The sequence below is a fragment of the Hemitrygon akajei genome, chromosome 9 (genome assembly GCF_048418815.1).
Source record: "Hemitrygon akajei chromosome 9, sHemAka1.3, whole genome shotgun sequence".
NCBI classification, from domain to species: Eukaryota; Metazoa; Chordata; class Chondrichthyes; order Myliobatiformes; family Dasyatidae; genus Hemitrygon; species Hemitrygon akajei.
Genome location: NC_133132.1, coordinates 142,324,857 through 142,350,981, shown reverse-complemented (window position 1 = coordinate 142,350,981; position 26,125 = coordinate 142,324,857). Strand labels below are relative to the sequence as shown.

The 26,125-nt window shown below is 40.8% G+C and overlaps 1 protein-coding gene and 2 non-coding genes across 4 annotated transcripts in view; 2 read left to right on the top strand and 1 right to left on the bottom strand.

Annotated features, from left to right (window-relative positions):
- c9h8orf74 (chromosome 9 C8orf74 homolog) overlaps positions 1-19,522 on the bottom strand; it is a 32,534-nt gene extending 13,012 nt beyond the window's left edge. Inside the window, exons 1-4 of one of the 2 annotated variants that reach the window (XM_073055458.1) lie at positions 19,455-19,497; positions 18,739-18,783; positions 9,545-9,737; positions 7,207-7,610 (exon numbers count right to left, since the gene is read on the bottom strand). In XM_073055458.1, coding sequence (XP_072911559.1) covers positions 7,207-7,610; positions 9,545-9,737; positions 18,739-18,783; positions 19,455-19,466 — 654 coding nt within the window. In that variant the 5' untranslated portion in view covers positions 19,467-19,497. Of the gene's footprint in view, positions 1-7,206; positions 7,611-9,544; positions 9,738-18,738; positions 18,784-19,454 lie in introns of both variants that reach the window. The other variant, XM_073055459.1, reaches the window with a different exon arrangement.
- trnal-cag (transfer RNA leucine (anticodon CAG)) lies at positions 13,844-13,926 on the top strand. The gene has a single exon. It is a non-coding gene; the product is annotated as a tRNA-Leu (tRNA).
- Positions 19,523-22,853: 3,331 nt separating the features above from the next.
- On the top strand, positions 22,854-22,936 carry trnal-cag (transfer RNA leucine (anticodon CAG)). Its single transcript has one exon. It is a non-coding gene; the product is annotated as a tRNA-Leu (tRNA).
- The last annotated feature ends 3,189 nt before the right edge of the window (positions 22,937-26,125 follow it).

Below are 26,125 nucleotides of genomic sequence, written 5' to 3'. Positions count from 1 at the left end.
CCTCACCATTACCATGTACAGTTGCAGCATAACCTCTGTTATGCCTGCAGCCCCCTCCTTTGTGAGAAACGCAAGATCACTATTGGGTTGGGTCAGGGGACCCAGGAAATGAGAGAGAGACGTGCAGAATGCCTCGTTTCCCGGCAAGGTAAAGCTACGGGACATGGCCATTGTCTCTTGGAGACACATTTGTGGATTGAAATACTATGCTACGTGAATGCCCTCAGGCAAAGTGGGCTGGGTGAGAAAGAGATTGCATCACCCCAACCTGATTGACATCTACGACCCTGCGAGTCAGGATAAAAGAGGGTCTGTAGGAACAGCCCCTCAGACGCACCAGAAGAAACGCTAGCGATCCGGTAATAGCGGGAAGCCATTTGAAGGAGGCCACGTGCGTTCAGTTCCATTGCCTGGGACTGGTGGCTGGAACCACGGAAAACGGCTTTTAGCTAGCAATGGGGAAATCAACTCCCCCGACTCAAAGGACTGGCATCATAAAAGACCTGGGAAAGTTTAAAACCGTCTCTCTTAAACCCAAAATGCTGCAGCTTGAACGAACTAACAGTGACTGTTATATTTCCATCGGACAATGCATTATCCCCTAGACAACAATAGAGCTATTTCTTATTGATTATTATTATACCCGCGCTTTTAGATTTAGTATTGACGACGTATATTATCTGTATGTTTGCATTAATCTTATTTTTGTGCCCCTTTATCAATAAATACTTTTAAAAATAGTACCATCAGACTTCAACGGACCTCTCTATCTTTGCTGGTAAGTGACCCAGTTACGGGGTACGTAACACCTCGCTGCTCTTAAATTCAATCCCTAAACATAGGTTATGTACTGACTAATGAAAATTATGGGAAGGTGGCTGATGGAGAAATGAGCAATAACTAATGCAAATGATACTGTAAGTATTTCTATAAAACCTTGAAAATCTTTATCAGTTTGTTAATCTTCTGCAAAACAACATCGATACTGATGAAAGTAAATTCTTGGCACTGAGCTCCACTGTTATTTCTTCGCTCTGTCTCTTGGGTATGTGCCATGTGGGCCTGCTGCCCTTCTATGGATACAGGACATTTCACCTTCTCACTCACTAAGACACTGAAGCTGTGTCAGAGAACCATATTTTACAGCACAAGATTCAGTTTTGAATCATCTCTCATTATTTCTTGCAAATACTAAAGAAGGTTAGCATTCAATAGCCACAGCAACTTGCAATGTTGGTTTCCACCCTTAATATATTATGCCACCTCATCCCATGTCCACAGCATTTTCATACCATCTACCCTCTCCCAGTTAAACCTCTGCTGACGTAAATATGAAATGAACAATGCAAGTACAGATAGCTACACGTAGCAATCTAGGAGCAATTGGTAGCACAAATTTAACATATTTTCTGAAGAAGCATGAGCATCATTTAATTAGGGTACTGCAATTGCAATGACCATTTTGTGGTCATTGAAACATAGAAAACCTACAGTACAATACAGTCCCATTGGCCCACAATGCTGTGTGAAACATATACTCACAATGCATTCCATGCACCGACCACTCTCTGAGTGAAAAACCTTCCTCTAATATCTCCCTTGAACTTCCCTCCCCTTACCTTAAAGCCATGTCCTCTTGTATTGAGCAGTGGTGCCCTGGGGAAGAGGCACTGGCTGTCCACTCTATCTATTCCTCTTAATACCCTGTATACCTCTATCATGTTTCCTCTCATCCTCCTTCTCTCCAGAGAGTAAAGCCCTAGCTCCCTTAATCTCTGATCATAATGCATACTCTCTAAACCAGGCAGCATCCTGGTAAATTTCCTCTGTACCCTTCCTAAAGCTTCCACATCCTTCCTATAGTGAGGCGACCAGAACTGGACACAGAACTCCAAGAGTGGCCTAACCAGAGTTTTATAGAGCTGCATCATTACCTCACAACTCTTAAACTCTATCCCCTGACTTATGAAAGCTAATACCCCATAAGCTTTCTTAAATACCTTATCTACCTGTGAGACAACTTTCAGGGATCTGTGGACATGTACCCCCAGATCCCTCTGCTCCTCCACACTACCAAGTATCCTACCATTTACTTTATACTCTGCCTTGGAGTTTGTCCTTCCAAAGTGTACCACCTCACACTTCTCTGGGTTGAACTCCATCTGCCACTTCTCAACCCACTTCTGCATCCTATCAATGTCTCTCTGCAATCTTCGACAATCCTCAACACTATCCACACCACCACCAACCTTTGTGTCGTCTGCAAACTTGCCAACCCACCCTTCTACCCCCACATCCAGGTCGTTAATAAAAATCACGAAAAATAATGATCTCAGAACCAATCCTTGTGGGACACCACTAGTCACAACCCTCCAATCCAAATGTACTCCCTCCACCATGACCCTCTGCTTTCTGCAGGCAAGCCAATTCTGAATCCACCTGGCCAAACTTCCCTGAATCCCATGCCTTCTGACTTTCTGAATAAGCCTACCATGTGGAACCTTGTCAAATGCTTTACTAAAATCCATGTAGATCATATCCACTGCTCTACCCTCATCTATATGCCTGGTCACCTCCTCAAAGAACTCTATCAGGCTTGTTAGACACTATCTGCCCTTCACAAAGCCATGCTGACTGTCCCTGATCAGATCATGATTCTCTAAATGCCCATAGATCCTATCTCTAAGAATCTTTTCCAACAGCTTTCCCACCACAGACGTAAGGCTCACTGGTCTTTAATTACCCAGACTATCCCTACTACCTTTTCTGAACAAGGGGACAACATTCGCCTTGCTCCAATCCTTCTTTACCATTCCCGTGGACAACGAGGACATAAAAATCCTAGCCAGAGGCTCAGCAATCTCTTCCCTCACCTTGTGGAGCAGCCTGGGGAATATTCCGTCAGGCCCTGGGGACTTATCCTACCAGGGAGAAGGCAATTCTAGATTTAGTGTTGTGCAATGAACCGGATTTGATCAGGGACCTCGAGGTAAAGGAACCATTAGGAGGTAGTGACCATAATATGATATGTTTTAACCTATAATTTGAGAAGGAGAAGGGAAAATCGGATGTGTCAGTATTACAGTTGAACAAAGGGAACTATGGAGCTATGAGTGAGGAGCTGGCCAAAGTTCAATGGAACAATACCCTAGCAGGGAAGACAGTGGAACAACAATGGCAGGTATTTCTGGGAATAATGCAGAAGGTGCAGGATCGGTTCATTCCAAAGAGGAAGAAAAATCCTAAGGGGAGTAAGGGGCGGCCTTGGCTGACGAGGGAAGTAAAGGGCAGTATAAAAATAAAAGAGAAGTATAACATAGCAAAGATGAGCAGGAAACCGGAGGACTGGGAAGCTTTTAAAGAGCAACAGAAGATAACAAAAAAGGCAATATGCCAAGAAAAAATGAGGGACGAAGGTAAACTAGCCAAGAATATAAAGGAGGATAGTAAAAGCTTCTTTAGGTATGTGAATAGCAAAAAAATAATTAAGACCAAAATTGGGCCATTGAAGACAGAAACGGGTGAATTTATTATGGGGAACAAAGAAATGGCAGAAGAGTTGAACAGGTACTTTGGATCTGTCTTCACTAGGGAAGACTCAAACGATCTCCCAGATGTAATAGTGGCCAAAGGAACTAGGGTAAAGGACGAACTGAAGGAAATTTATATTAGTCAAGAAACAGTGTTGGATAGACTGTTGAGTCTGAAGGCTGATAAGTCCCCAGGACCTGATGGTCTGCATCCCAGGGTACTTAAAGAGGTGGATCTAGAAATCGTGGACGCATTGGTAATCATTTTCCAATGTTCTATAGATTCAGGAACAGTTCCTGCTGATTGGAAGGTGGCTAATGTTGTCCCACTTTTCAAGAAAGGAGGGAGACAGAAAACAGGGAATTATAGACCGGTTAGCCTGACGTCGGTGGTGGGAAAGATGCTGGGTCAATTATAAAAGAGGAAATTACGACACATTTGGATAGCAGTAGAAGGATCAGTCTGAGTCAGCATGGATTTATAAAGGGAAAATCATGCTTGACTAATCTTCTGGAGTTTTTTGAGGATGTACCGTAACTATGAAAATGGACAAGGGAGAGCCAGTGGATGTAGTGTACCTGGACTTCCAGAAAGCTTTTGATAAAGTCCCACATAGGAGATTAGTGGGCAAAATTGGGGCACATGGTATTGGGGGCAGAGTACTGACATGGATTGAAAATTGGCTGGCTGACAGGAAACAAAGAGTAGCGATTAACGGGTCCCTTTCAGAATGGCAGGCTGTGACCAGTGGGGTACCGCAAGGTTCGGTGCTGGGACCGCAGCTGTTTACAATATACATTAATGATTTAGATGAAGGGATTAAAAGTAACATTAGCAATTTTGCTGATGACACAAAGCTGGGTGGCAGTGTGAAATGTCAGGAGGATGTTATGAGAATGCAGGGTGACTTGGACAGGTTGGGTGAGTGGGCAAATGTATAGCAGATGCAGTTTAATGTGGATAAATGTGAGGTTATCCACTTTGGTGACAAGAACAGGAAGGCAGATTACTATCTAAATGGAGTCAAGTTAGGAAAAGGGGAAGTACAACAAGATCTAAGTGTTCTTGTACATCAGTCAATGAAAGTAAGCATGTAGGTACAGCAGGCAGTAAAGAAAGCTAATGGCATGCTGGCCTTTATAACAAGAGGAATTGAGTATAGGAGTAAAGAGGTCCTTCTGCAGCTGTACAGGGCCCTGGTGAGACCCCACCTGGAGTATTGTGTGCAGTTTTGGTCTCCAAATTTGAGGAAGGACATTCTTGCTATTGAGGGAGTGCAGTGTAGGTTCACAAGGTTAATTCCCAGAATGGCGGGACTGTCATATGCTGAAAGATTGGAGCGACTGGGCTTGTATACACTGGAATTTAGAAGGATGAGAGGGGATCTGATTGAAACATATAAGATTATTAAGGGATTGGACATGCTGGAGGCAGGAAGCATGTTCCTGCTGATGGGTGAGTCCAGAACTAGAGGCCACAGTTTAAGAATAAGGGGTAGGCCATTTAGAACAGAGATGCAGAAAAACTTTTTCACCCAGAGAGTGGTGGATATGTGGAATGCTCTGCCCCAGAAGGCAGTGGAGGCCAAGTCTCTGGATGCATTCAAGAGAGAGTTAGATAGAGCTCTTATAGATAGCAGGGTCAAGGGATATGGGGAGAGGGCAGGAACAGGGTACTGATTATGTATGATCAGCCATGATCACAGTGAATGGTGGTGCTGGCTAGAAGGGCCGAATGGCCTACTCCTGCACCTACTGTCTATTGTATTTTAACAACTCCAACACCTCCTCTCCCTTAATATCAACATGCTCTAGAACATCAACCTCACCGTCATCAAGTTCCCTCTCATTGGAGAATACTTCTCATTGAAGAGAAGTATTCATTGAGGACCTCACTCACTTCCACAGCCTCCAGACACATCTTCCCACCTTTATCTCTAATCGGTCCTACCTTCACTCCTGTCATCCTTTCGTTCTTCACATAATTGAAGAATGCCTTGGGGTTTTCCTTTACCATACTTGCCAAGGCCTTCTCATGCCCCCTTCTTGCTCTCCTCAGCCCCTTCTTAAGCTCCTTTCTTGCTACCCTATATTCCTCAATAGATCCATCTGATCCTTGCTTCCTAAACCTCACGTATGCTGCCTTCTTCCACCTGACTAGATTTTCCACCTCACTTGTCACCCATGGTTCCTTTACCCTACCATTCTTTATCTTCCTCACTGGGACAAATTTATCCCTAACATCCTGCAAGAGATCCCTAAACATTGACCACATGTCCATAGTATATTTCCCTGCTAAATCATCCCAATTCACACCCACAAGTTCTAGCCTTATAACCTCATAATTTGCCCTTCCCCAATTAAAAGTTTTCCTGTCCTCTCTGATTCTATCCTTTTCCATGATAATGTTAAAGGCCAGGGAGTGGTGGTCATTGTCCCCCAGATGCTCACCCGAGAGATCTGTGACCTGACCCGGTTTGTTACCTAACACTAGATCTAGTATGGCATTCCCCCTAGTCGGCCTGTCAACATACTGTGACAGGAATCCATCCTGGACACACTTGACAAACTCTGCCCCGTCTAAACCATTGGAACTAATCAGGTGCCAATCAACATTAATGAAGTTAAAGTCACCCATGATAACAACCCTGTTATTTTTTTCACCTTTCCAAAATCTGCCTCCCAATCTGCTCCTCGGTATCTCTGCTGCTACCAGGGGGCCTATAGAATACCCCCAGTAGAGTAACTGCTCCCTTCCTGTTCCTGACTTCCACCCATACTGACTCAAAAGAGGATCCTGCTACATTACCCACCCTTCCTGTCGCTGTAATAGTATCCCTGACCAGTAATGCCACCCCTCCTCCCCTTTCTCCCCCTCTCTATCCCTTTTAAAGCACTGTAATCCAGGAATATTGAGAATCCATTCCTGCCTTGGTGTCAGCCAAGTCTCTGTAACAGCCACTACATCATAATTCCAAGTACGTATCCAAACTCTCAGTTCATCACCTTTGTTCCTGATGCTTCTTTCATTGAAGTACACGCACTTTAGCCCTTCTACCTTACTACCTTTACACCCTTTATTTTTTTTCTCTTTCCTCAAAACCTCTTTATATGCTATATCTGGCTTTACTCCATGTACTATACTTGCAGCTCTCGCATGACCTTTATCCTTCTCCACCTCACTATCTGCTTTAACACTTTGGTTCCCCTCCCCCTGCAATTCTAGTTTAAATCCCCCGGAGCAGCATTAGCAAACCTTCCTGCAAGGATGTCCACCTCTTTGCTGGCTACATAGAACAGTCCCTATTTGAAGCCTTCCCCAGTAATACTTACCAACTCTTCGTCCGTTACATTGATGACTGCATTGATACTGCTTCATGCACCCATGCTGAGCTAGTCAATTTAATCAACTTTGCCTCTAACTTCCACTCTGCCCTTAATTTACTTGGCCCAGTTCTGACACCTTCCTTTCCCCTCTCGATCTCTCCGTCTCCATCTCTAGAGGCAAATTGTCAACTGACGTCTTATAATCCTACCGATTCCCATGTTATCGTGACTATATCTCTTCCCATCCTATATCCTGTAAAAACGATATTCCTTTTCTCAGTTCCTCCTCTCCTTTTTAAATATATTTAAACACGTTGTTGAAATTGTTTAAAAAAAAGGGATTACTTACTGCTTTATCAATCACTTCTCTATTTTGAAATTTAAGGTCCTTGTAAAACTTGTCCATTTCTTGTTCACTTTTCAACAGTCTGTCCTCACGAAATGCTGACATTCCATTACGTAACTGGGCTTCAGCTTCACTGAGCTTTGCCACTTGTTGCTGGTATTCCCAAAGCTCAATGTCTGTTCCATTCTTTAAAGGTGGAACTTCTTGGGGTACATGGACTACAAGTTCATCTACGGTTTGATCAACCTCTCTGAGTTTACACAGTACAAATTGGTAGAGATGATAATGTTTGAAGAAAGTTCCAAGTAAATAATTGGCTAAATGTTGGAGGTAATTAGAATTCAGTTTATTTTGGTATTGTTCACATTTATCCCACAATCTTCCAATAGCTTCCCGAATAGTTTTTCCTGAAAGTGAAATCAAAACAAAAGGATTGATCATTAGGGTTATCAAAAGCTCGATGGGAAAATAACTTGAGTGCGTTTTGGAGCCCATTGAGAATACTAGTCATAGTACAATAGTGCAAACCCATATTACGCAGAACCTTTAGCCCACAAAAACAATTTGCTGAGAGCCAGGAGAGAATTAATGGGTTAAATTCTTTCTTTCTGTACTGTAACCATTCAACGATTCAAATCATTGTAGGAAATGTCTCTGAGTCTGATTGAGCTCAAATACATTTTGAGAACATCATGAGATTAGTATTGAGTTAATCTCATGATGGAGTGTGATAAAGGATTTCTTAACTCATGCGAGAAAGGTAAGCAAACTTTGGGTTGCATGCTTCCCAGTGAGGAACATGTCAAAGTGCAAAGGACATTTGGCTTAATGCAATTTGGGCTGTTCTCTGGAACATATGGAAGTAAGACCATTGGTGCAGTACGTAATGGGGTCCACATTATCTGAATATTTATTGGAAAAGCTTCAACAGAAGCCATTGATGGAGTCAGCTGATCTCCAATAGTTGATCAGGTTTCTTTAAATTTTGGACACTTTAAATTTCTGATATCTCAAGTTTAGTACAAAATTTTGTTGACCAGACTTTTATGCTTGAATGTAGTATCCCACAAAACTTCCCATGTTCCTATTTTTCATAGAAGATGCATTCAGACATGTTTATATTTGGACTGTATTTTTAAACTCACAGTTCTCTTCTAGTCATTTCTGTTATTTAAAGAACATATTTTACGGTCATCTTTCAAGTATTCTTTCAAAGTCACATCTCAGAAATGTTCACAATATAGTATCTCAACATTTTTATTTGATCATAGCTGATAAAACCATTATTTATAAGGTATTGCTAACCTACCTTCTTCAATCCATTTAAGACTAAAGTCAGTTACAGATTAAACTGATGTAGGAGAAAATATTCAATCTTTCAAACATAAATAATTAAATACATCCTCAATAATAAATCAGACCCGTACTATAGCAACACCTTTAAAAAGATAAAATCATTAATGGGAGGTGAAGGTTAAAAAAAAAGCATGAAAATACATTCGAAACAACAAGGAGAAAAAATAAATGCAGTTTATATCATTTTAGTAAATACTAAAATACTGGTCTGGCATTATGTGATCTGGCAACACTCTTGGTCCAGTATGTTTTGAATCTGGCACCTTTGGTTTGCAGAGTGTCTCTCAAAGGTATTAGCAAATTTATTAGTCAAATCATTTTTTACTTCTGGTTTAAACTTTATAATATATACAATGTACCCTAGAATTACAACAGTAATGGTAAAAGAGATTTGCCCTTATGGAGTTTACTTATCACTACTAGCAAACAGAGATGTAGAATCAAAATATGCTTTTATGAAATTTCTGTGAACAAGTAATGAATGAATGTATAAATTAAATAATTTAAATAATTAATTAACAATAAATCAATACAGAGAATTGAATTAGTTTACCAAAGTCAATGATTACAGACTGCTGATTCACAACGCAGGCCACCTAAAGGATTTGCTATGGAAACCAACAAGGCAATCTCTTCTATTGATACTTGTGCCATTGGAGGATACTGATTCACGGGGGGAGGGGACTTCACAGATTTACTTTAGAATCTGACAAGAGGTCCCTTGGGACTATTTCTGTAATCTGGCATTTTTTGTAGTCCAAAACCAGTTGGGTTCCAAGGGTGCTGGATTAGAAAGTTTCAATCTGTACATCGGAATTTGAATTCCCAATTTCCATGCAATATCCAAGGACATCACATAGAGTATTCAAGAAATAATTATTACGTGTAAATAAGTGCATTAATCATCAACACCTTTTAAAACAACTATGTTCCTGAGCTAATTCCATTATAAAAATAATTGCAATAAACTGAATTTTGTTACTACCTTTAGTTTCACAAAGTAATTCCTGTGAAAAGCAAATGGCCACTGCAACACTGGGCCATGGAAATCCTTTGTCAGCAGCAAATATAATAGTGTCATATAGATAGTCAAGAAGTATGCCTGGTTTTAAATCTCTCTCTTCATCAAAATCTTCCCATCTTAGCAATTTTGTTAAAAGTCGACGACCATCTTCTTTCTGAAACCAAAATATATATATATATATCTTGAGACAAATCTAATGAATGTAATTTAGTTTACAAACAAACTGCAGATCTCAATAACTGGACACAGTTCCCAAAGGCACACAACAAGGTCTGAAGCATGCAAGAGATGGCACAATAGCACGGCTGGTAGAACTGCTGTCTCACAACTCCAAGTTTGATCCTGACCTTGGATGCTGCCTGTGTGAAGTTGCAAATTATCCCTGTGATCACGTGGATTTCCTCCCACATCCCAAACTATGTGGGTTGGTACGTTAATTGATCACAGCAAATGGCCCCTAATACATAGGCATGTGATAGAATTAGAGCAAGGATGGGGTAAATTGTGGAATGTGGAGAGAATAAAATTAAAATGAAATAAGTGTAAATGTCTGCTTAATGGTCATCTTGGAGGTCCTGTTTCCATCCCGCATGGCTCTATGACAAACTGTAACAAGGCAGTCTACAATTCCACTCTGGATTGCATCCTGTAATCTATTCCCATGTGCTGCTTTGTCTGCTCATGTTAACATAGAAACATAGAAAACCTACAGCACAATACAGGCCCTTCAGCCCACAAAGCTGTGCCGAACATGTCCTTACCTTAGAACTACTTAGGCTTTACCCATAGCCCTCTAGTTTTCTAAACTCCATGTACCTAACCAGGAGTCTCTTAAAAGACCTTATCATTTCCACCTCCACCATCACCGCTGGCAGCCCATTACATGCACTCACCACTCTCTGCATAAAAAACTTACCCCGACATCTCCTCTGTACCTAAAATAAGTTCTTAAAATACACAAAAATAGATTGAGTTCCCCTCATTTTTATAACCATTCCTAACTTCTGAGCCAGTCATTCTGAGGCAATTATTCAATTGCATTATGCTTACTACTGTTTTCATTTTGATTTCAGGTGTTCAAGGTTCATGTACTCAGTATTCACATTAATAATGAGGTTTCTTTTAAATAAGCTTTAGAAATGCATGGATTTCCCAGAAAAATGCCAATATAAAGCAGTTATTTTCAGGGAAAAACATAGAAAACCTACAGCACAATACAGCCCTGCAGCCCAAAATGCTGTACTGAACATGTACTTACTTTAGAAATTACCTATAGTTACCCATAGTCCTCCATTTTTCGGAGCTCCATGTACCTATCCAGGAGTCTCTTAAAAGACTCTATCGTATCTGCCTCCATCGTAGTCACTAGCAGCCCATCCCACGCACTCACCACTCTCTGCATAAAAAACTTACCCCTGACATCACCTCTGTACCTACTTCCAAGCACCTTAAAACTCTGCCCTGTGGTGTTAGCCATTTCAACCCTGGGAAAAAGCCTCTGACTATCCTCATGATCAATGCATTCCTTCATTATCTTGTACAGCTCTATCAGGTCGCCTCTCATTCTCCGCTGCTCCAAGGAGGAAAGACCAAGATCACTCAACCTATTCTCGTAAGGCATGCTCCCCAACCCAGGCAACATCACTGATTTAATTTTTTTACCAATAGAGTCATGCCACCCCCTCTGCCTACCTATCTGTCCTTTTGACACAATGTGTATCCTTGGACGTTAAGCTTCCGGCTACAATCTTCTTTCAGCCATGATTCAGTGATGCCCACAACATCATACATCAACTGTGCTACAAGTTCGTCTACCTTGTTCTGTAAACTGCACACATTCAAATACAACACCTTCAGTCCTGTATTCAACCTTTTCGATTTTGTCCGCCTTTTACATTGTAATTCATCCTTTTAACTGCAATTTTGCCCTATCAACCTCTCCTTGCTTTGCTTGCATTACCTTTGTTTGTAAACCAACTACCTCATCCTCGGCACTATCACTCCGATTCTCATACCCCTGTCAAATTAGTTTAAACTGGTGCAGGATCCTGTAATGAGTTGGATTTTTCTAGTTTCTCTTGGCACTTTCTGCATCTATCATCTGAAATTTGTTGGTCTTTTATTGTGCATGTTTGATTTTTTTGTGTTAATCACCTAGTTCTGTATTGCGACAAGGAACCCCTCTTTTTCAGACACGAGGTCTGCAACCCTAAGCCAGACGTTCAACGCTTCCTTGCCAACATCTAGTCTATTCGGATCATGGGGATGTCTTCCATGGAGGATCATGCTTTTCCACTGGTTAACTTTTTCTTCTATAGTGATAATTTCTTCACTTTTCTGGGTTGTGCTTTCATTTTAGTGCTGTGTACTTCTTATCAGAATTACTCATATGGAGTGTTGGATCCTGCTTCCATTGATGAAAATATATCCTGTTGTGTAATTTTTTTAATGTCTGTTATTCCACTTCCTCCTTCTGTCCTAGGTAATGTTAATCTAAGTGTGTCCGAGTGTATTATCAGAATAAGAATCAGGTTTATTATCACCGGCATGTGTCGTGAAATTTGTTAACTTAGCAGCAGCAGTTCAATGCAATACATGATAACATAGAATGAAAAATAAATGAATAAATAACCACATAAATGAATTACAGTAAGCATATATATGTTTGCTTCAGTGTCAGTGTGAGGTCAGTGTGGACAGGGTGGAGGATTACAAATACCTGGGGATACAAATTGACAATAAACTGGACTGGTCAAAGAACACTGAGGCTGTCTACAAGAAGGGTCAGAGCCGTCTCTATTTCCTGAAGAGATTGAGGTCCTTTAATATCTGCTGGACGATGTTGAGTATGTTCTACGAGTCTGTGGTGGCCAGTGCTAACATGTTTGCTGTTGTGTGCTGGGGCAATAGGCTGAGGGTAGCAGACACCAACAGAATCAACAAACTCATTCGTAAGGCCAGTGATGTTGTGGGGGTGGAACTGGACTCTCTGACGGTGGTATCTGAAAAGAGGATGCTGTCCAAGTTGCATGCCATCTTGGACAATGTCTCCCATCCACTGTACTGGCTAGGCACAGGAGTACATTCAGCCAGAGATTCATTCCACCGAGATGCAACACTGAGCATCATAGGATGTCATTCCTGCCTGTGGCCATCAAATTTTACAACTCCTCCCTCAGAGTGTCAGACACTCTGAGCCAATAGGCTGGTCCTGGACTTATTTCCACTTGGCATAATTTACTTATTATTATTTAATTATTTCTGGTTTTATATTGCTATATTTCTACTCTATTCTTGGTTGGTGCAACTGTAACGAAACCCAGTTTCCCTCGGGATCAATAAAGTATGTCTGTCTGTCTGTATATTGAATAGATTAAAATAGTGCAAAAATATATTAAAAAAAAGATAAAAAGTGAGGTCGTGTTCATGGGTTCAATGTTCATTTTGGAATCGTAAGGCAGAGGGGTAAAAGCTGTTCCTGAATTGCTGAGTGTGTGCCTTCAGGCTTCTGTACTGTACTTCCTTTTTGACAGTAACAATGAGAAGAGGCCATGCCCTGGGTGATGGACGTCGCCTTTCTGAGACACCATTCCTTGAAAATGTCCTGGATACTATGCTTTCCATAGTTTTTGAGAGTTTTAGGTAACAAACCAAATCTCCTCAAACTCCTGATGAAATATAGCCACATTCTTGCCTTCTTTTATAGCTGCATCGATTTGTCGAGATCAGGTTAGATTCTCAGAGATCTTGACACCCAGGAATTTGAGATTGCTCACTCTCTCCACTTCTGATCCCTCTATGAGGACTGGTTCGTGCTCCTTCATCTCACTCTTCCTGAAATCTACAATTACGGTAGCTCTTTCATCTTACTGACATTGAGTGCAAGATTATTGCTGTGACACTACGCAACTAGCTGGTATATCTCACTCTTGTACACATTCTCATCCCCATCTGAAACTCTACCAACAATGGTTGTATCATCAGCAAATTTATAGAAGGTATTTGAGCTATACCTAGTCACACAGTCATGGGTATAGAGGGAGTAGAGCAGTGGGCTAACCACACACTGCTGAGGTATACCAATGTTGATCGTCAGCAAAAAGGAGAATATATCACCGATCCACAAGATTGTGGTCTTCCAGTTAGTCCAATTGCAGAGGGAGGTACAGAGGCCCAAATTCTGTAACCTATTGATTAGGACCTTTTTAAATGCTGAGCTATAGTCAACATTTTCCACAAGTCAGAATGAGTTTTTCACAAGTCAGGATGGCCGAGCGGTCTAAGGCGCTGCGTTCAGGTCGCAGTCTCCTCTGGAGGCGTGGGTTCGAATCCCACTCCTGACATATTTTTGCAGCTATATAGGATCCTGATCAGACCCCACTTGGGAGTACTGTGCTCAATTCTGGTCGCCTCACCACAGGAAGGACGTGGAAACCATAAAAAGGGTGCAGAGGAGATTTACAAGGATGTTGCCTGGATTGGGGAGCTTGCCTTGTGAGAATAGGTTGAGTGAACTTGGCCTTTTCTCCTTGGAGTGACAGAGGATGAGGGGTGACTTGATAGAGGTGTACAAGATGATGAGAGGCATTGATCATGTGGAGAGTCAGAGGCTTTTTCCCAGGGCTGAAATGGTTGCCACAAAAGGACACAGGTGGAGAGTAGGTACAGAGGAGATGTCAGGGGTAAGTTTTTTCACTCAGAGAGTGGTGAGTGCGTGAAATGGGCTGCCGGCAACGGTGGTGGAGGCAGATATGATAGGGTCTTTTAAGAGACTCCTGGATGGCTACATGGAGCTTAGAAAAATTGACAGCTATAGGTAAGCTAGTCATTTCTAAGGTAGGGACAGGTTCCGCACAGCTTTGTGGGCCGAAGGGCCTGTATTGTGCTGTAGGTTTTCTATGTTTCTAACGAACAGCATCCTGACAAGGGTACTTGTACAGGTGAATATACATAGTGTTTTCTAAAATTTGTCATTTCATTTCTTACTTTTCTTTGTAAATTTCCAAGATCAGTTTCGGACCAAGATACTATGCCAAATGAATATGTCAATATGGGCATAGTGAAGGTGTTTATTTCCTTTGTTATATTTTTACAAAGCTCTGTTCGGCAGATTTTCTGAAACTTTAAAATAAATTGTCGAAAACTTTCCTTTTATTGCAATATGATCTATCTTCTTTGCCTGTTGATATGCCAAATACTTATAATTCCATATTCATTCTTTGGTTGTATTGCATTCTGCTGCTCTGACTTGTATTCTATTAGCTCTACTGCACCTTCCTTTATGTTCTGCCCTTCTCTAGTCCAAAGTTCATGTTTATATCTTTTGAAAATAGTTCTACTACTTGAATTAATTACTTCAGCTTTACTGACCAAGGGGGGTTTAATTTCAAATCATCCATATATATAGGTGTGTCAAGGTATGATTAATTTGGTTGTTTCTGATATGATACCCTATTTTCCTCTGATTCAGTTAATTAGTGAGTGTGTTTAAAGCTAGTCAATACCATAGTGGTCTTGGAGAGTCACCCTGAAGAATACCTCAGTTTATTTTGATAACTGTGATTGTTCTTTTTTGGTTGTTAATAGACAGGATGATTATAGCACACCAATGCTTCATCACATATTATTAAAATTTCAGAATACTGTGTGTAATTTATATATATTAAGAACTTCTATTTATCATGAATGTGGGACAGAATCAAGTGCTTTTTGGTCGTCAATGTGGCAACATAAAAGATTTCTGCTTTTCGTCTGGGCTTGATTTAGAATTACTAATCTATTATCACTTGTTCTTTACATCCTTTCATACCCTGACGACATCCTCTCTGCGCTTCCACAAGCATATTGTGGGTATCTAAGTGAGTGGTGAGCAGTTGCGAGATCCGTGATGTTACAATTTTATAGTTTGTAAACAAGTAATAGGACATATTTTGATGCGTCATTTGTGATTTCTCCTTAAGGTAAGAGATATGTTTTACCTTCTGTCAAAAATTATTATTATTATTAGACAGACGTTCAGAAGGTTATGAGAGGCTTAGATATCTTTTACCCAGGGTTGAAATATCTAATACTAGAGGACATGTATTTAAAGGGAAAGGGGGTTGGTTCAAAAGAGATGTACAGAGCAAGTTTTTTTTTACACAGAAATTGCTCGGTGCCTGGAATGTGCTGCCAGGGTGGTGGTGGAGACAAATATAAGACCATAAGATATAGGAGCAGAAGTAGGCCATTCGGACATCGAGTCTGCCCACCATTCAATCATGGGTTGATCCAATTCGTCCATTCATTTTCACTCCCCTTCCTTCATCCCATACCCTTTGATGCCCTGGCTAATCAAGAATCTATCTATCTCTGCCTCCACAGCCACTCGTGGCAACAACTTCCACAGATTTACCACCCTCTGACTAAAGTAATTTCTCCGCATCTCTGTTCTAAATGGACGTCCTTCAATCCTGAAATTGTGCCCTCTTGTCAGAGACTCCCCTACCTTGGGAAATAACTTTGCCATATCTAATCTGTTCAGGCCTTTTAACATTTGGAATGTTTCTATGAGATCCCCCCCCCCCCCCCCATTCTCCTGAACTCCAGGGAATACAGCTCAAGAGCTGCCAAACGATCCTCGTATGGTAACCCTTTCATTCCTGGAATCATTCTTGTGAATCTTCTCTTAACCCTCACCAATGTCAGTATATCCTTTCTAAGATAAGGAACCCAAAACTGCACACAATACTCCAAGTGCGGTCTCATGAGTTCTTTATTAGAGCCTCAACATTACATCCTTGCTCTTATATTCTATACCACTAGAAATGAATGTCAACATTGCATTCGCCTTCTTCACAACTGAGTCAACCTGGAGGTTAACCTTTAGGGTATCCTGCACAAGGACTCCCAAGTCCCTTTGGATCTCCGCATTTTGAATTCTCTTCCCATCTAAATAATAGTCTACCCATTTATTTCTTCCACCAAAATGCATGACCATACACTTTCCAACATTGTATTTCATTTGCCACTTCTTTGCGCATTCCCCTAAACTATCTAAGTTTCTCCGTAGGCTTTCTATTTCCTCAACACTACCCGCTCCTTCACCTATTTTTTTATCATCGGCAAATTTAGCCACAAATCCATTAATCACATAGTCCAATCACTGACATACATTGTTAAAAGCAGCGGTCCTAACACCGACCCCAGCAGAACTCCACTGATAATCGGCAGCCAGCCAGAATAGGATCCCTTTATTCCCACTCTCCGTTTTCTGCCAGTCAGTCAATGCTCTACTCATGCCAGTAACTTCCCTGTAATTCCATGGGCTCTTACTTTGCTAAGCAGCCTCATGTGCAGCACCTTGTCAAAAGCCTTCTGAAAATCCAAGTAAACAACAACCACTGCATCTCCTGCTTGTAATTTCCTCAAAAAAAAGTATGATAGAGATGTTCAAGAGGCTCTTAGAAAGGTACACAAATGTGCAGAGAATGGTGGGATAAGGACACTGTTTAGGCAAAATGAAGCACTTAATTCCTAATTTAATTAGCCCAGCACAACATCATGGGCCAAGGGATCTGTTCCTGTGCTGTGTTCTAAGTACAATGGGCTGGATTATACTTGATCTGGCTCACTCTCACACCCTCACAATTCCTATGAATGTAATTTTCTTTTCATCCCATTCTTCAGGCCTCACTACCAGTGAAATAGCAAGACATTAGGTCACTAGGCCTCAGACTCTCGTGGTGTACCAAAAGATCAGAGACACCAACATCTGAACTTCAAACAGTTCCTGACTTCCACACTCAACTCACAGAGAAGTCAGAAATGTGCTAGCTACGCTAGACAGTGAGCAGCATGGCCTGCCCAAACCATACACTATTATTTAATTTCCAAGTCACTGGCACTTATCAAAATGGTTAGTGTAAACACAAAGAAAGCAATAAAGTGAGTTCAGAAGAATTCTAGAGGGTCATTGAAATGTTCTATTTCCTCCACAGAAATTCTACTTGAGGAAAGGAAATAGTAAAGGACAAATAGTGAAGGGCATAAGTATGCACTGAGGGGATCATACCTAACTGTCTGAATAACATACTTCAAAAACAATGTGACTCAAAGATAAACAGAATACAAGGAAAGAAATGACAGAAAGTGTTTATCAAACAGAGCACAGCAGGTAATTTTTTCATTGGAACCAACTTGGGTGATGGTTTTACAGCTAAAACAACTTATCCAATTTTAAACATTTGTGACTGTTTTGTTTTTAAAAAGTCCATAAACTTAAAAGTACATTTTGACTCTAACTTTTTTAAATTCTCTTTTGAGTAATATTTTTTATCTTTGTGATATTATTCAAATATGTTTTTGGTTAGAGTCTGCTAAAACACTAATCACAAGATATCCCTTCCAAACTCCAACTCTGCTCTTTGAATCATCAACGAGTTTTGCATTGGGACACAAACACGAGGAGCTGGATGTGCATCACACGGATCACCATCCTTGATTAAAAACGTAAGCAAGAACAAGGTTAGTTAATTTTTCTGACATTGGTTTAAATTTATTCAACCTGATTTGAAATGTTTCTGACTTTCAGCAGTATTTGAAACCAGTGAAAAAGGTCTTTGACAAAAGCATGCTGTCAAAGGCCCAACAGGGTGTCCCAAAGCCGGGCCTTTAGGATATACCATCTACGGCTTAATGTGCTGTGGGTCAGAAGACATGATCACCCAATTCAATGACAACATAGATCAAGGAGGAATAATGTTTTTAGGCTGCAGTTGCAGAAGATGAGCAGTGTAATGCTGGATAACAAAATGCAACTATCTCCTGAATAAATCCAGATTAAAAGATGCTGATAGCTGGAAGCAATCATTCTGATGTGACAGCACTAGATGATGAATAATGTCAAGATCTATTCTGCTTGCAGTAGTCAGTAGCTGTACACAGTAATAGCTTCTTCATGGCAGCCAAACTGAGCCGCACCATAATGGTGTATCACCAATAGTTTGCCCCAATGTCCTGACCACCATTTAACCCTCAATTATCAAACTAATCTTAATTTTACAGGTAGCAAAATGCCCCACTAATTTCAAGTGATGTTGACCACAATGATATAGTGATATCTGATGCAAATCTCCTGGCAATAGGTTCTGTTAAATGTTAGTTCAATATAATACCTGGCATCCAGAACCTGGAAAGTCATTATCTGTCCCGTCAATCCTCTTGAATCAAAAGGACATAAAATGAATCAATATAACTTACATTTTCAGTATTTCATTGCGTACAAAATAATGATTACAATATTCACTCGTTTAATGAAATACCATGTACAAATACAGTATTTTAAAACTTCTTTACATCCATTATGCTTTAAAACTTTTACTGGAGTGTAATCCTCAGGAAAGTTACGAGAGTTAGCCAAGTTCTTAAGCGGTGAGGGTAGTTTAGTACACCATTAAATTATTTTTATCTAAGCACACTAGAAAAATATTATCTGGTGTGTACTTTTTAAATGTTTATTGACTTTTTATCTATCTAAACATTATGAATGCTCCAAGTAGTGTTTTATTGGCTGCAAATCAGAGGTTTATATATCAATAAACGAACTCAAATTTACACAACTCTGAAGCTGTAAAAGGTATTGCATAAATACTCGTCTTTCCTTATAGTTAGGGAGACAAGCGTGTTTCTTTTGATACTCCATGTAATCTGCACGAGTCTATCCTCACAGCAATAGAGTTGGAGATTTCCCATTCATCTCAATCCATTCTCGTCACCTCCCCCATTCTGAGGACCAACCTATCCAGCCCTCCCTAACCTCACTCCCACCTCGGGATAGCTCCTGATTTACATCCCACTGACAGCCAGTCCTGACCGGGCGGCTTTCTTTTACCTGAAGCCTCATCACCTGCCACAAGTCCTCCGCTGTTAACGAGCTCATGGTTGCTAGGGGACACTGTCTGCGTCACATCCGGGAAAGCTCGGTCCGCGTCACCTTGCGTGGGAGGGAGCGGAGGTTCCCCATGGATTCTGAAAGTGATGATAGTAGGGTTCCTGCGGCTGGGTAGCATCTAAAGTCTCATAGCTTTTCACTCTTGTATATAGATATTCAGTTGGCAATAGAATTACCCATCGCTTTTAATCTAATTTCAGTTACAGACATCTTTTACTTTTTTGCAGTTCTGATAGATAATCATCAAGGTGAATGTTAGATCTCTTTCCTCTCTCCATAACAATTCTTCCTATTCTTCATATTTCCACCTGTTCTCTTCTAGTCCACCTTCCCGAGTAACTCCAGTATTTTTCAATACACGCATGGGATACAAAAATACAACTATGAGCACAAAAATGGGAAAATAACAGTTAACATACTTCCTGCATAAATTATCAATTTATCTGTGAAATATGGAGGAAAATGTTGAAATACAAGGACTCTTTTATGAATACTTTGTTCTCTCCCCCCCCCCCCCCACCCCCGAGCAGTAACAGGTACATGCTCCCGATAAGTTAAAGCAAGGGTGGAGATGATAAAGACAGTCACTCAATGTTGGTACGGATGTGTGACCAAAGCCCAGGTTCTGCAACTTTTCAATCACGATCGTGGGAATGATGGTGTATAATGCTGAGCAATAATCAATGAACAGCATCCTGACATAGGTGTTTGGCTTGTCCAGGTGGTCCAAGGTCGTGTGAAGAGCCATTGAAATTTCGTCTGCTGTTGGCGATAGGTCCAGGTCCTTGCTGAGGCAGGAACTTAGTCTAGTCATGACTAACCCCTCAAAGCATTTCATCACTGTCGATGTGGGTGCTACTGATGATAGTCATTAGTGCAGCTCACATTATTCTTCTTAGGCACTGGTGTAATTGTTGCCAACTTGAAGAGGTGTTGGAGGAGAGCAAACACGAGGAAATCTGCAGATGCTGGAAATTCAAGCAACACACACAAAATGCTGGTGGAACGCAGCAGGTCAGGTAGCATGTATAGGGAGAAGCACTGTCGACGTTTCGGGCCGAGACCCTTGGTCAGGACTAACTGAAAGAAAGATAGAGATTTGAAAGTAGGAGGGAGAGGGGGAAATCCAAAATGATAGGGGAAGACAGGAGGGGGTGGGATGAAGCTAAGAGCTGGAAAGGTGATTGGCAAAAGGGATACATAACATTGATGGCATGAACATTGATTTCTCTAACTTCCGTTAAACCCCCTCCTCCCCTTCTTTCCCCATACTTGATTTATTTATTTCCCCCCTCACTTTTTTTTCTCTTTGCCTGTTCTTCATCTCCCTCTGGTGCTCCCCTCCCCCCTTCTTTCTCCCTAGGCCTCCTGTCCCATGATCCTCTCCCTTCTCCAGCTGTGTATCCCTTTTGCAACTTTTCCAGCTCTTAGCTTCATCCCTCCCCCTCCTGTCTTCTCTTATCATTTCGGATCTCCTCTTCCCCTCCTACTTTCAAATCTCTTACTATCTTTCCTTTCAGTTAATCCTGACGAAGGGTCTCGGCCCGAAATGCCGACTGTGCTTCTTCCTATAGATGCTGCCTGGCCTGCTGCGTTCCACCAGCATTTTGTGTGTGTTGCTTGGAGGAGAGCAATGTCAGGTACATCAAAAAAGATGAAAACGATAGAGTACCTTTTATACAATCAGATTGAACGCTGTGAATAATAGCAACACACACAAAATGCTGAAGTAACTCAGCAGTCCAGGCAGCATCTTTGGAAAAAAAAGTAAGCAGTCGACTTTCTGGCTGAGACCCTTCATCTCGACTCTGCTAGCCTGCTGAGCTCCTCCAGCACTTTGAATGAGTTGCCTGGGTTTCCAGCAACTGCAGACTTTCTCGTCGCTGCGAGTAATAGAGTTGTTTTGGTATGTGGGATCCAGCTGGTATGACTGCAAGAATGCAAAAAAGGCAATGTGTAATGAAGGGCAGGGATCAGATTAGAGTGACAAAATTCTTCCTTGAACAGATTTTCAACATTGGTGGGGACCGTTTGTGAATTATTTTCAAAATCTTTGAAAGAACAGATTTTTGGACACCAAGCCTCATATTGGACAATGTCCTTGGATATTTTACAACTAGAAGATACAATATAAATGCATGTTTTTGAGTAGATCTACGTCTCCTGGACGGAGATGACCGCCAGCACTTCCTTGTACCAATTTCCATGCTGAGGGACAAATGTTTCATTTACCTCAAAATTTCCCACCGTTCCACTAGGACTAATTTGGGGACAGAGTAGGAAACTATATGTCAACGGCTATGAATTAAAGAATACAAAATTACATTTTACCCTGATTGAAACCTGTGTCCAGAATGGGAAAGACCCCGTGTGGTGAACTACATATACCTGTCTGGACTGCTCCTGTGGCTCCTCCACAGACCCCCGCTGACTGCTCCTGTGGCTCCTCCCACAGACCCCTGCTGACTGCTCCTGTGGCTCCTCCCACAGACCCCTGTATAAAGGCGATTGAGGCCTGAGCCCGGCCTCATTCTCCAGGATGTAGTGTTGTTCATTCTTCCAGTCAATAAAAGCCGATATCTCGCTTCTTACGTCTCAGAGTGAGTTATTGATGGTGCATCACCCAGTTCAAGCGAAAATCTCTAAGAAGCTCCCAGTCTGTATCAGAGAATTTACCCACAAAATGGGGATCATTCCATAATTTATTTCACTTCTCTTCAGTTCCTTTCCTTTTTCAGCCTCCTATTTGCCCCCACTCACTCCCATCCTCTCATAATCCTTGGCTGAACAGAAATTATGTAGTGATAATTTCCCAGCTCAATGCAACAACAGATAAACTATAGGTGAATTATATTCCACACGTACAAGAAACTGGAGGAACTCAGCGTGTTGCTTTGACCCCAGTATCTGCAGTGTACTGTGTGTTACTGAGTTATATACAGCTTCCTCCAGGTTAACCACACAAGCATATCTGAAATATTCTTAAATTGTGAAAACTTACAACTAAAAGTAGGTGAACAGAAAACAAATCTAAAATTATAATCGTGCCGCCAAACCTCAACAAACCTATCAACAGATAGACAATTGTCCAATCAGGAAGGCGTGTAATTTTAATGGGCGGATCAGTGATGTGATTGACAGGTTGCCGCTGGCCAGTAGTTCTAATTTAGGACACAGCATGTCCACGATCGGTGCCGCTCTTACGGTTGAGTATTGGAGAGCAGCGGGGCGTCTTTATGAAGGGTCAATGCCTAAGAATAAACAAAAATTTAGAAGAGAAAAGCTACGTGAATATTGTTTATCAGGCAGAAGTGAGTTTAATGAAATAGCGTTGTTCAAGTCAGGATGGCCGAGCGGTCTAAGGCGCTGCGTTCAGGTCGCAGTCTCCTCTGGAGGCGTGGGTTCGAATCCCACTCCTGACACATTTTTAGTGTCCATAAATTTTTATCTAGAAATTAATGAAGATATACTCCTGTAAATAATTTTAATTCCAAACAATGTCTAGAAATGTTGTGTGTTCATGACACATACAGGCGAAGGAAGATCCCTTCTCAATACTCAAGAAGAATCCAGACGAATAACTTGGAATCGCCAGGATATTGGAGCTGAGAAGCTTATTCCCATAAATGGGATTCGTATAGTCGCTTTATTGGCATACACACTGTGGGCTGAAGGGTTTGTTTCTGAGCTGTCGGACTCCCAGACTATAGATTGATTTCATTATATTTACTTACAATATTTACAAATACAGTTACAAGTCTTAGGTTTGCTGTTATAAAATATTTTTTTTTCATTTAAAACAAGTCAAAATAATGACTTAAAACTCCAGTATAAGTCGTATTATTGCTGTTATTTAACATTAATAAATCATTAGTTGCCATTCAGTTACATACTGAAAGCAATAATCTAAAGGTGATATTGCTGGGTGGGGTGGGGGGGGGAGTGAAGGGGTGCATTCCAACACAAATTTCGAATAATTTGTGTGGAAGTGCAAGAGGCACGAACACTGGCCCTCCTCTACTGAGCCCTTGCAGTGGCTACATCATGTTCAGCACAGCGTATGGTCCTGAAACTTAGACCGTGCCACCTAGAGAGTGATGTTGATGATTTCCCAGTAGCAGTTGATACCTGTATGTCCCCAAAGCACAAACAACACGGAGTTCCATGTCACGTAGTGATTTTTTTTTTGAAGAAAAACTTGACAAATACTTATCCCAGATTTTTTTTTCTCTGGCAAGGACATTCTCTGAGGAGATGGGCAATAGTCTCGCCTCAGCTGCAGACATCCAAAGGGTAGTGTGTAGTCTGGTCAATATGCCGCTCATACACAAATAAAAATCAATGCAAAAAGGCCTTTCTCATCGCTAACTTAGCAAGATTGTGAAGCTTGTTTGAAAACGTTGGTGATGAGGCATTCTGTCAAATGACTGTGACAGTCTGCTCGGGGAACCTGATCACTGATCCAAGGTTTCCTTTTCCTGTAGGACTCCATGACATTTTATTCAACTGCTGTACTGCATAATCGTTTTGTCGTCAAGTGCGTTTTATGGATAAGGTGTTCAATGTGAAGCTGGTGGTGCGACATAACGCAATTAAAAGAAGCATTCAAGGCAGTATGGTCAGACCCATCCTTACAACAGGTAAGCGGGGCATGGAAATAATCTCAACACCTCGAGCCACTTGTTGCAGCCACACACAAAAGCAGTCGTCACAGTAAGGATCACATTGTGGATATTTTGTCTCTTTGTTGATACATAGAACACAGAGTTATACAGGTTAGAAACAGGCCATACAGCCCAATTCATCTAAGCCTACCAAAATAATTGGTTTTGACTGTGGTACATAACCCTCTAGACCATTTTATCTTTATCTATCTGTCCAAATGTCTCTTAAGCTTCATAATGGTATATGCCTCTACCATTTCCTCTGGCAGCTTCTATCATATACATCCTCTCTGGGAAATGCTTGACATTTAGGTCCCCTTTAAACCCTTTGCCCCTTAGTTTTGGTCTCTTCTATCCTAGGAAAAAGACTGGGACTAACTAGCTTCAAAACTTATAAAGATCTATTATAAACCTCAATCTCCTTTTTCAGAGGGAAAAGCAGTCCCAGCCTATCCAATCTCTACATTAGTTTAAGGCCTCCAATCCAGGCAACAGTCCTGTGAATCTCTTCTACACCTTCGCTAGGTTAATCATATCCTTTCTAAAGTGAAGTGGCCAAACTGCGCATAATACTTCAAGTGCATCCTAAACAACTTTTTGTAGAACTGTAACATAATCATAAGACTATAAGACATAGGAGCAGAATTAGGCCACTCAGCCCATCGAGTCTGCTCTGCCATTCTCAACACCATTCTCCGCTTTCTCCCTGTACCCTTTGTTGCCCTAACTAATCAAAATTATATCAGCCTGTGCATTAAAGATACTCAATGACATGGCTTCCAGAGACACACATGGCAATGAATTCCACAGATTCACTACCCTCTGAGTAAAGAAATTCCTCCTCATCCCTGTTCTATATAGATATCCCACTATTCCCTCTGGTCCTAGACTCACTCACCATTGGAAATGTTCTCTCCACATCCTCTCTATCTCTATTCAATAGGTTTCATTGAAATCAACTATCATTCTCCTAAACTCCAGTTATACAGGACTAGAGCCATTAAATGCGCCTCATACATTAACCCTTTCATTCCCAGAATCATCCCTGTGAACCTCCCCTGGACCTTTTTTTAATGCAGCACATCTTTTCTTAGATAAGTGCCCAAAACTGCTCCCAATACTCCAAGTATGGTCTGCAAAATACCTTACAAAGCCTCAGCATCACATCCTTGCTTATATATCACAGTCCTCTCACAATGAATTCTAACCTTGTAGAATGTAAAAATGTACCAGTTTCTTGTTTACATCGGAAACACTGATCAGATAAACTTGGATTTAATTTATTTATTTTTTGTGGTGTAATATATAATTGATGTAAAAAGTTATATTGCACTAATCTTAACCGAACATTTATTGTATTTGTCATACTGTCAAGACACAGTCTTGACCAATTTGTTTCTTCAATTTTAATATTCAAATCACTTTCCCATTTTTGTCTTGACTTATGGACTCCTTGTTTAGTTGCCTGGTTTTGAATCAAATTATACATACAAGATATAAATTTTTTAATATTTCCTTTTTGAATTAAAATTTCTATTTCTTTAGATTTCGGCAATAACATTGTTTGACCTAGTTTTTCTCTTATATAAGCCCTTAATTGAAAGTAACAAAATAAAGTGTTATTTGATATTTTATATTTATTCTTTAGTTGATCAAATGACATTAATATACCTCCTTCAAAACAATCTCCTATATATTTAATCCCTTGTTGAAACCAATTATATAAAAGTTGATTGTCCATTGTAAAAGGAATAAGTCTATTTTGAATTAAAGATCTCTTTGCTAATAAAGATTTTTTTGTCTCATCATCAACATTTATCTTATTCCATAAATCAATCAAATGTTTTAATATAGGAGATTCTTTCTTTTCCCGTATCCATTTAGATGGATCCATTTAGATCCATTTTTACATTCTACATGGTCTTGTTCTAAAATTCAACCTTTTTG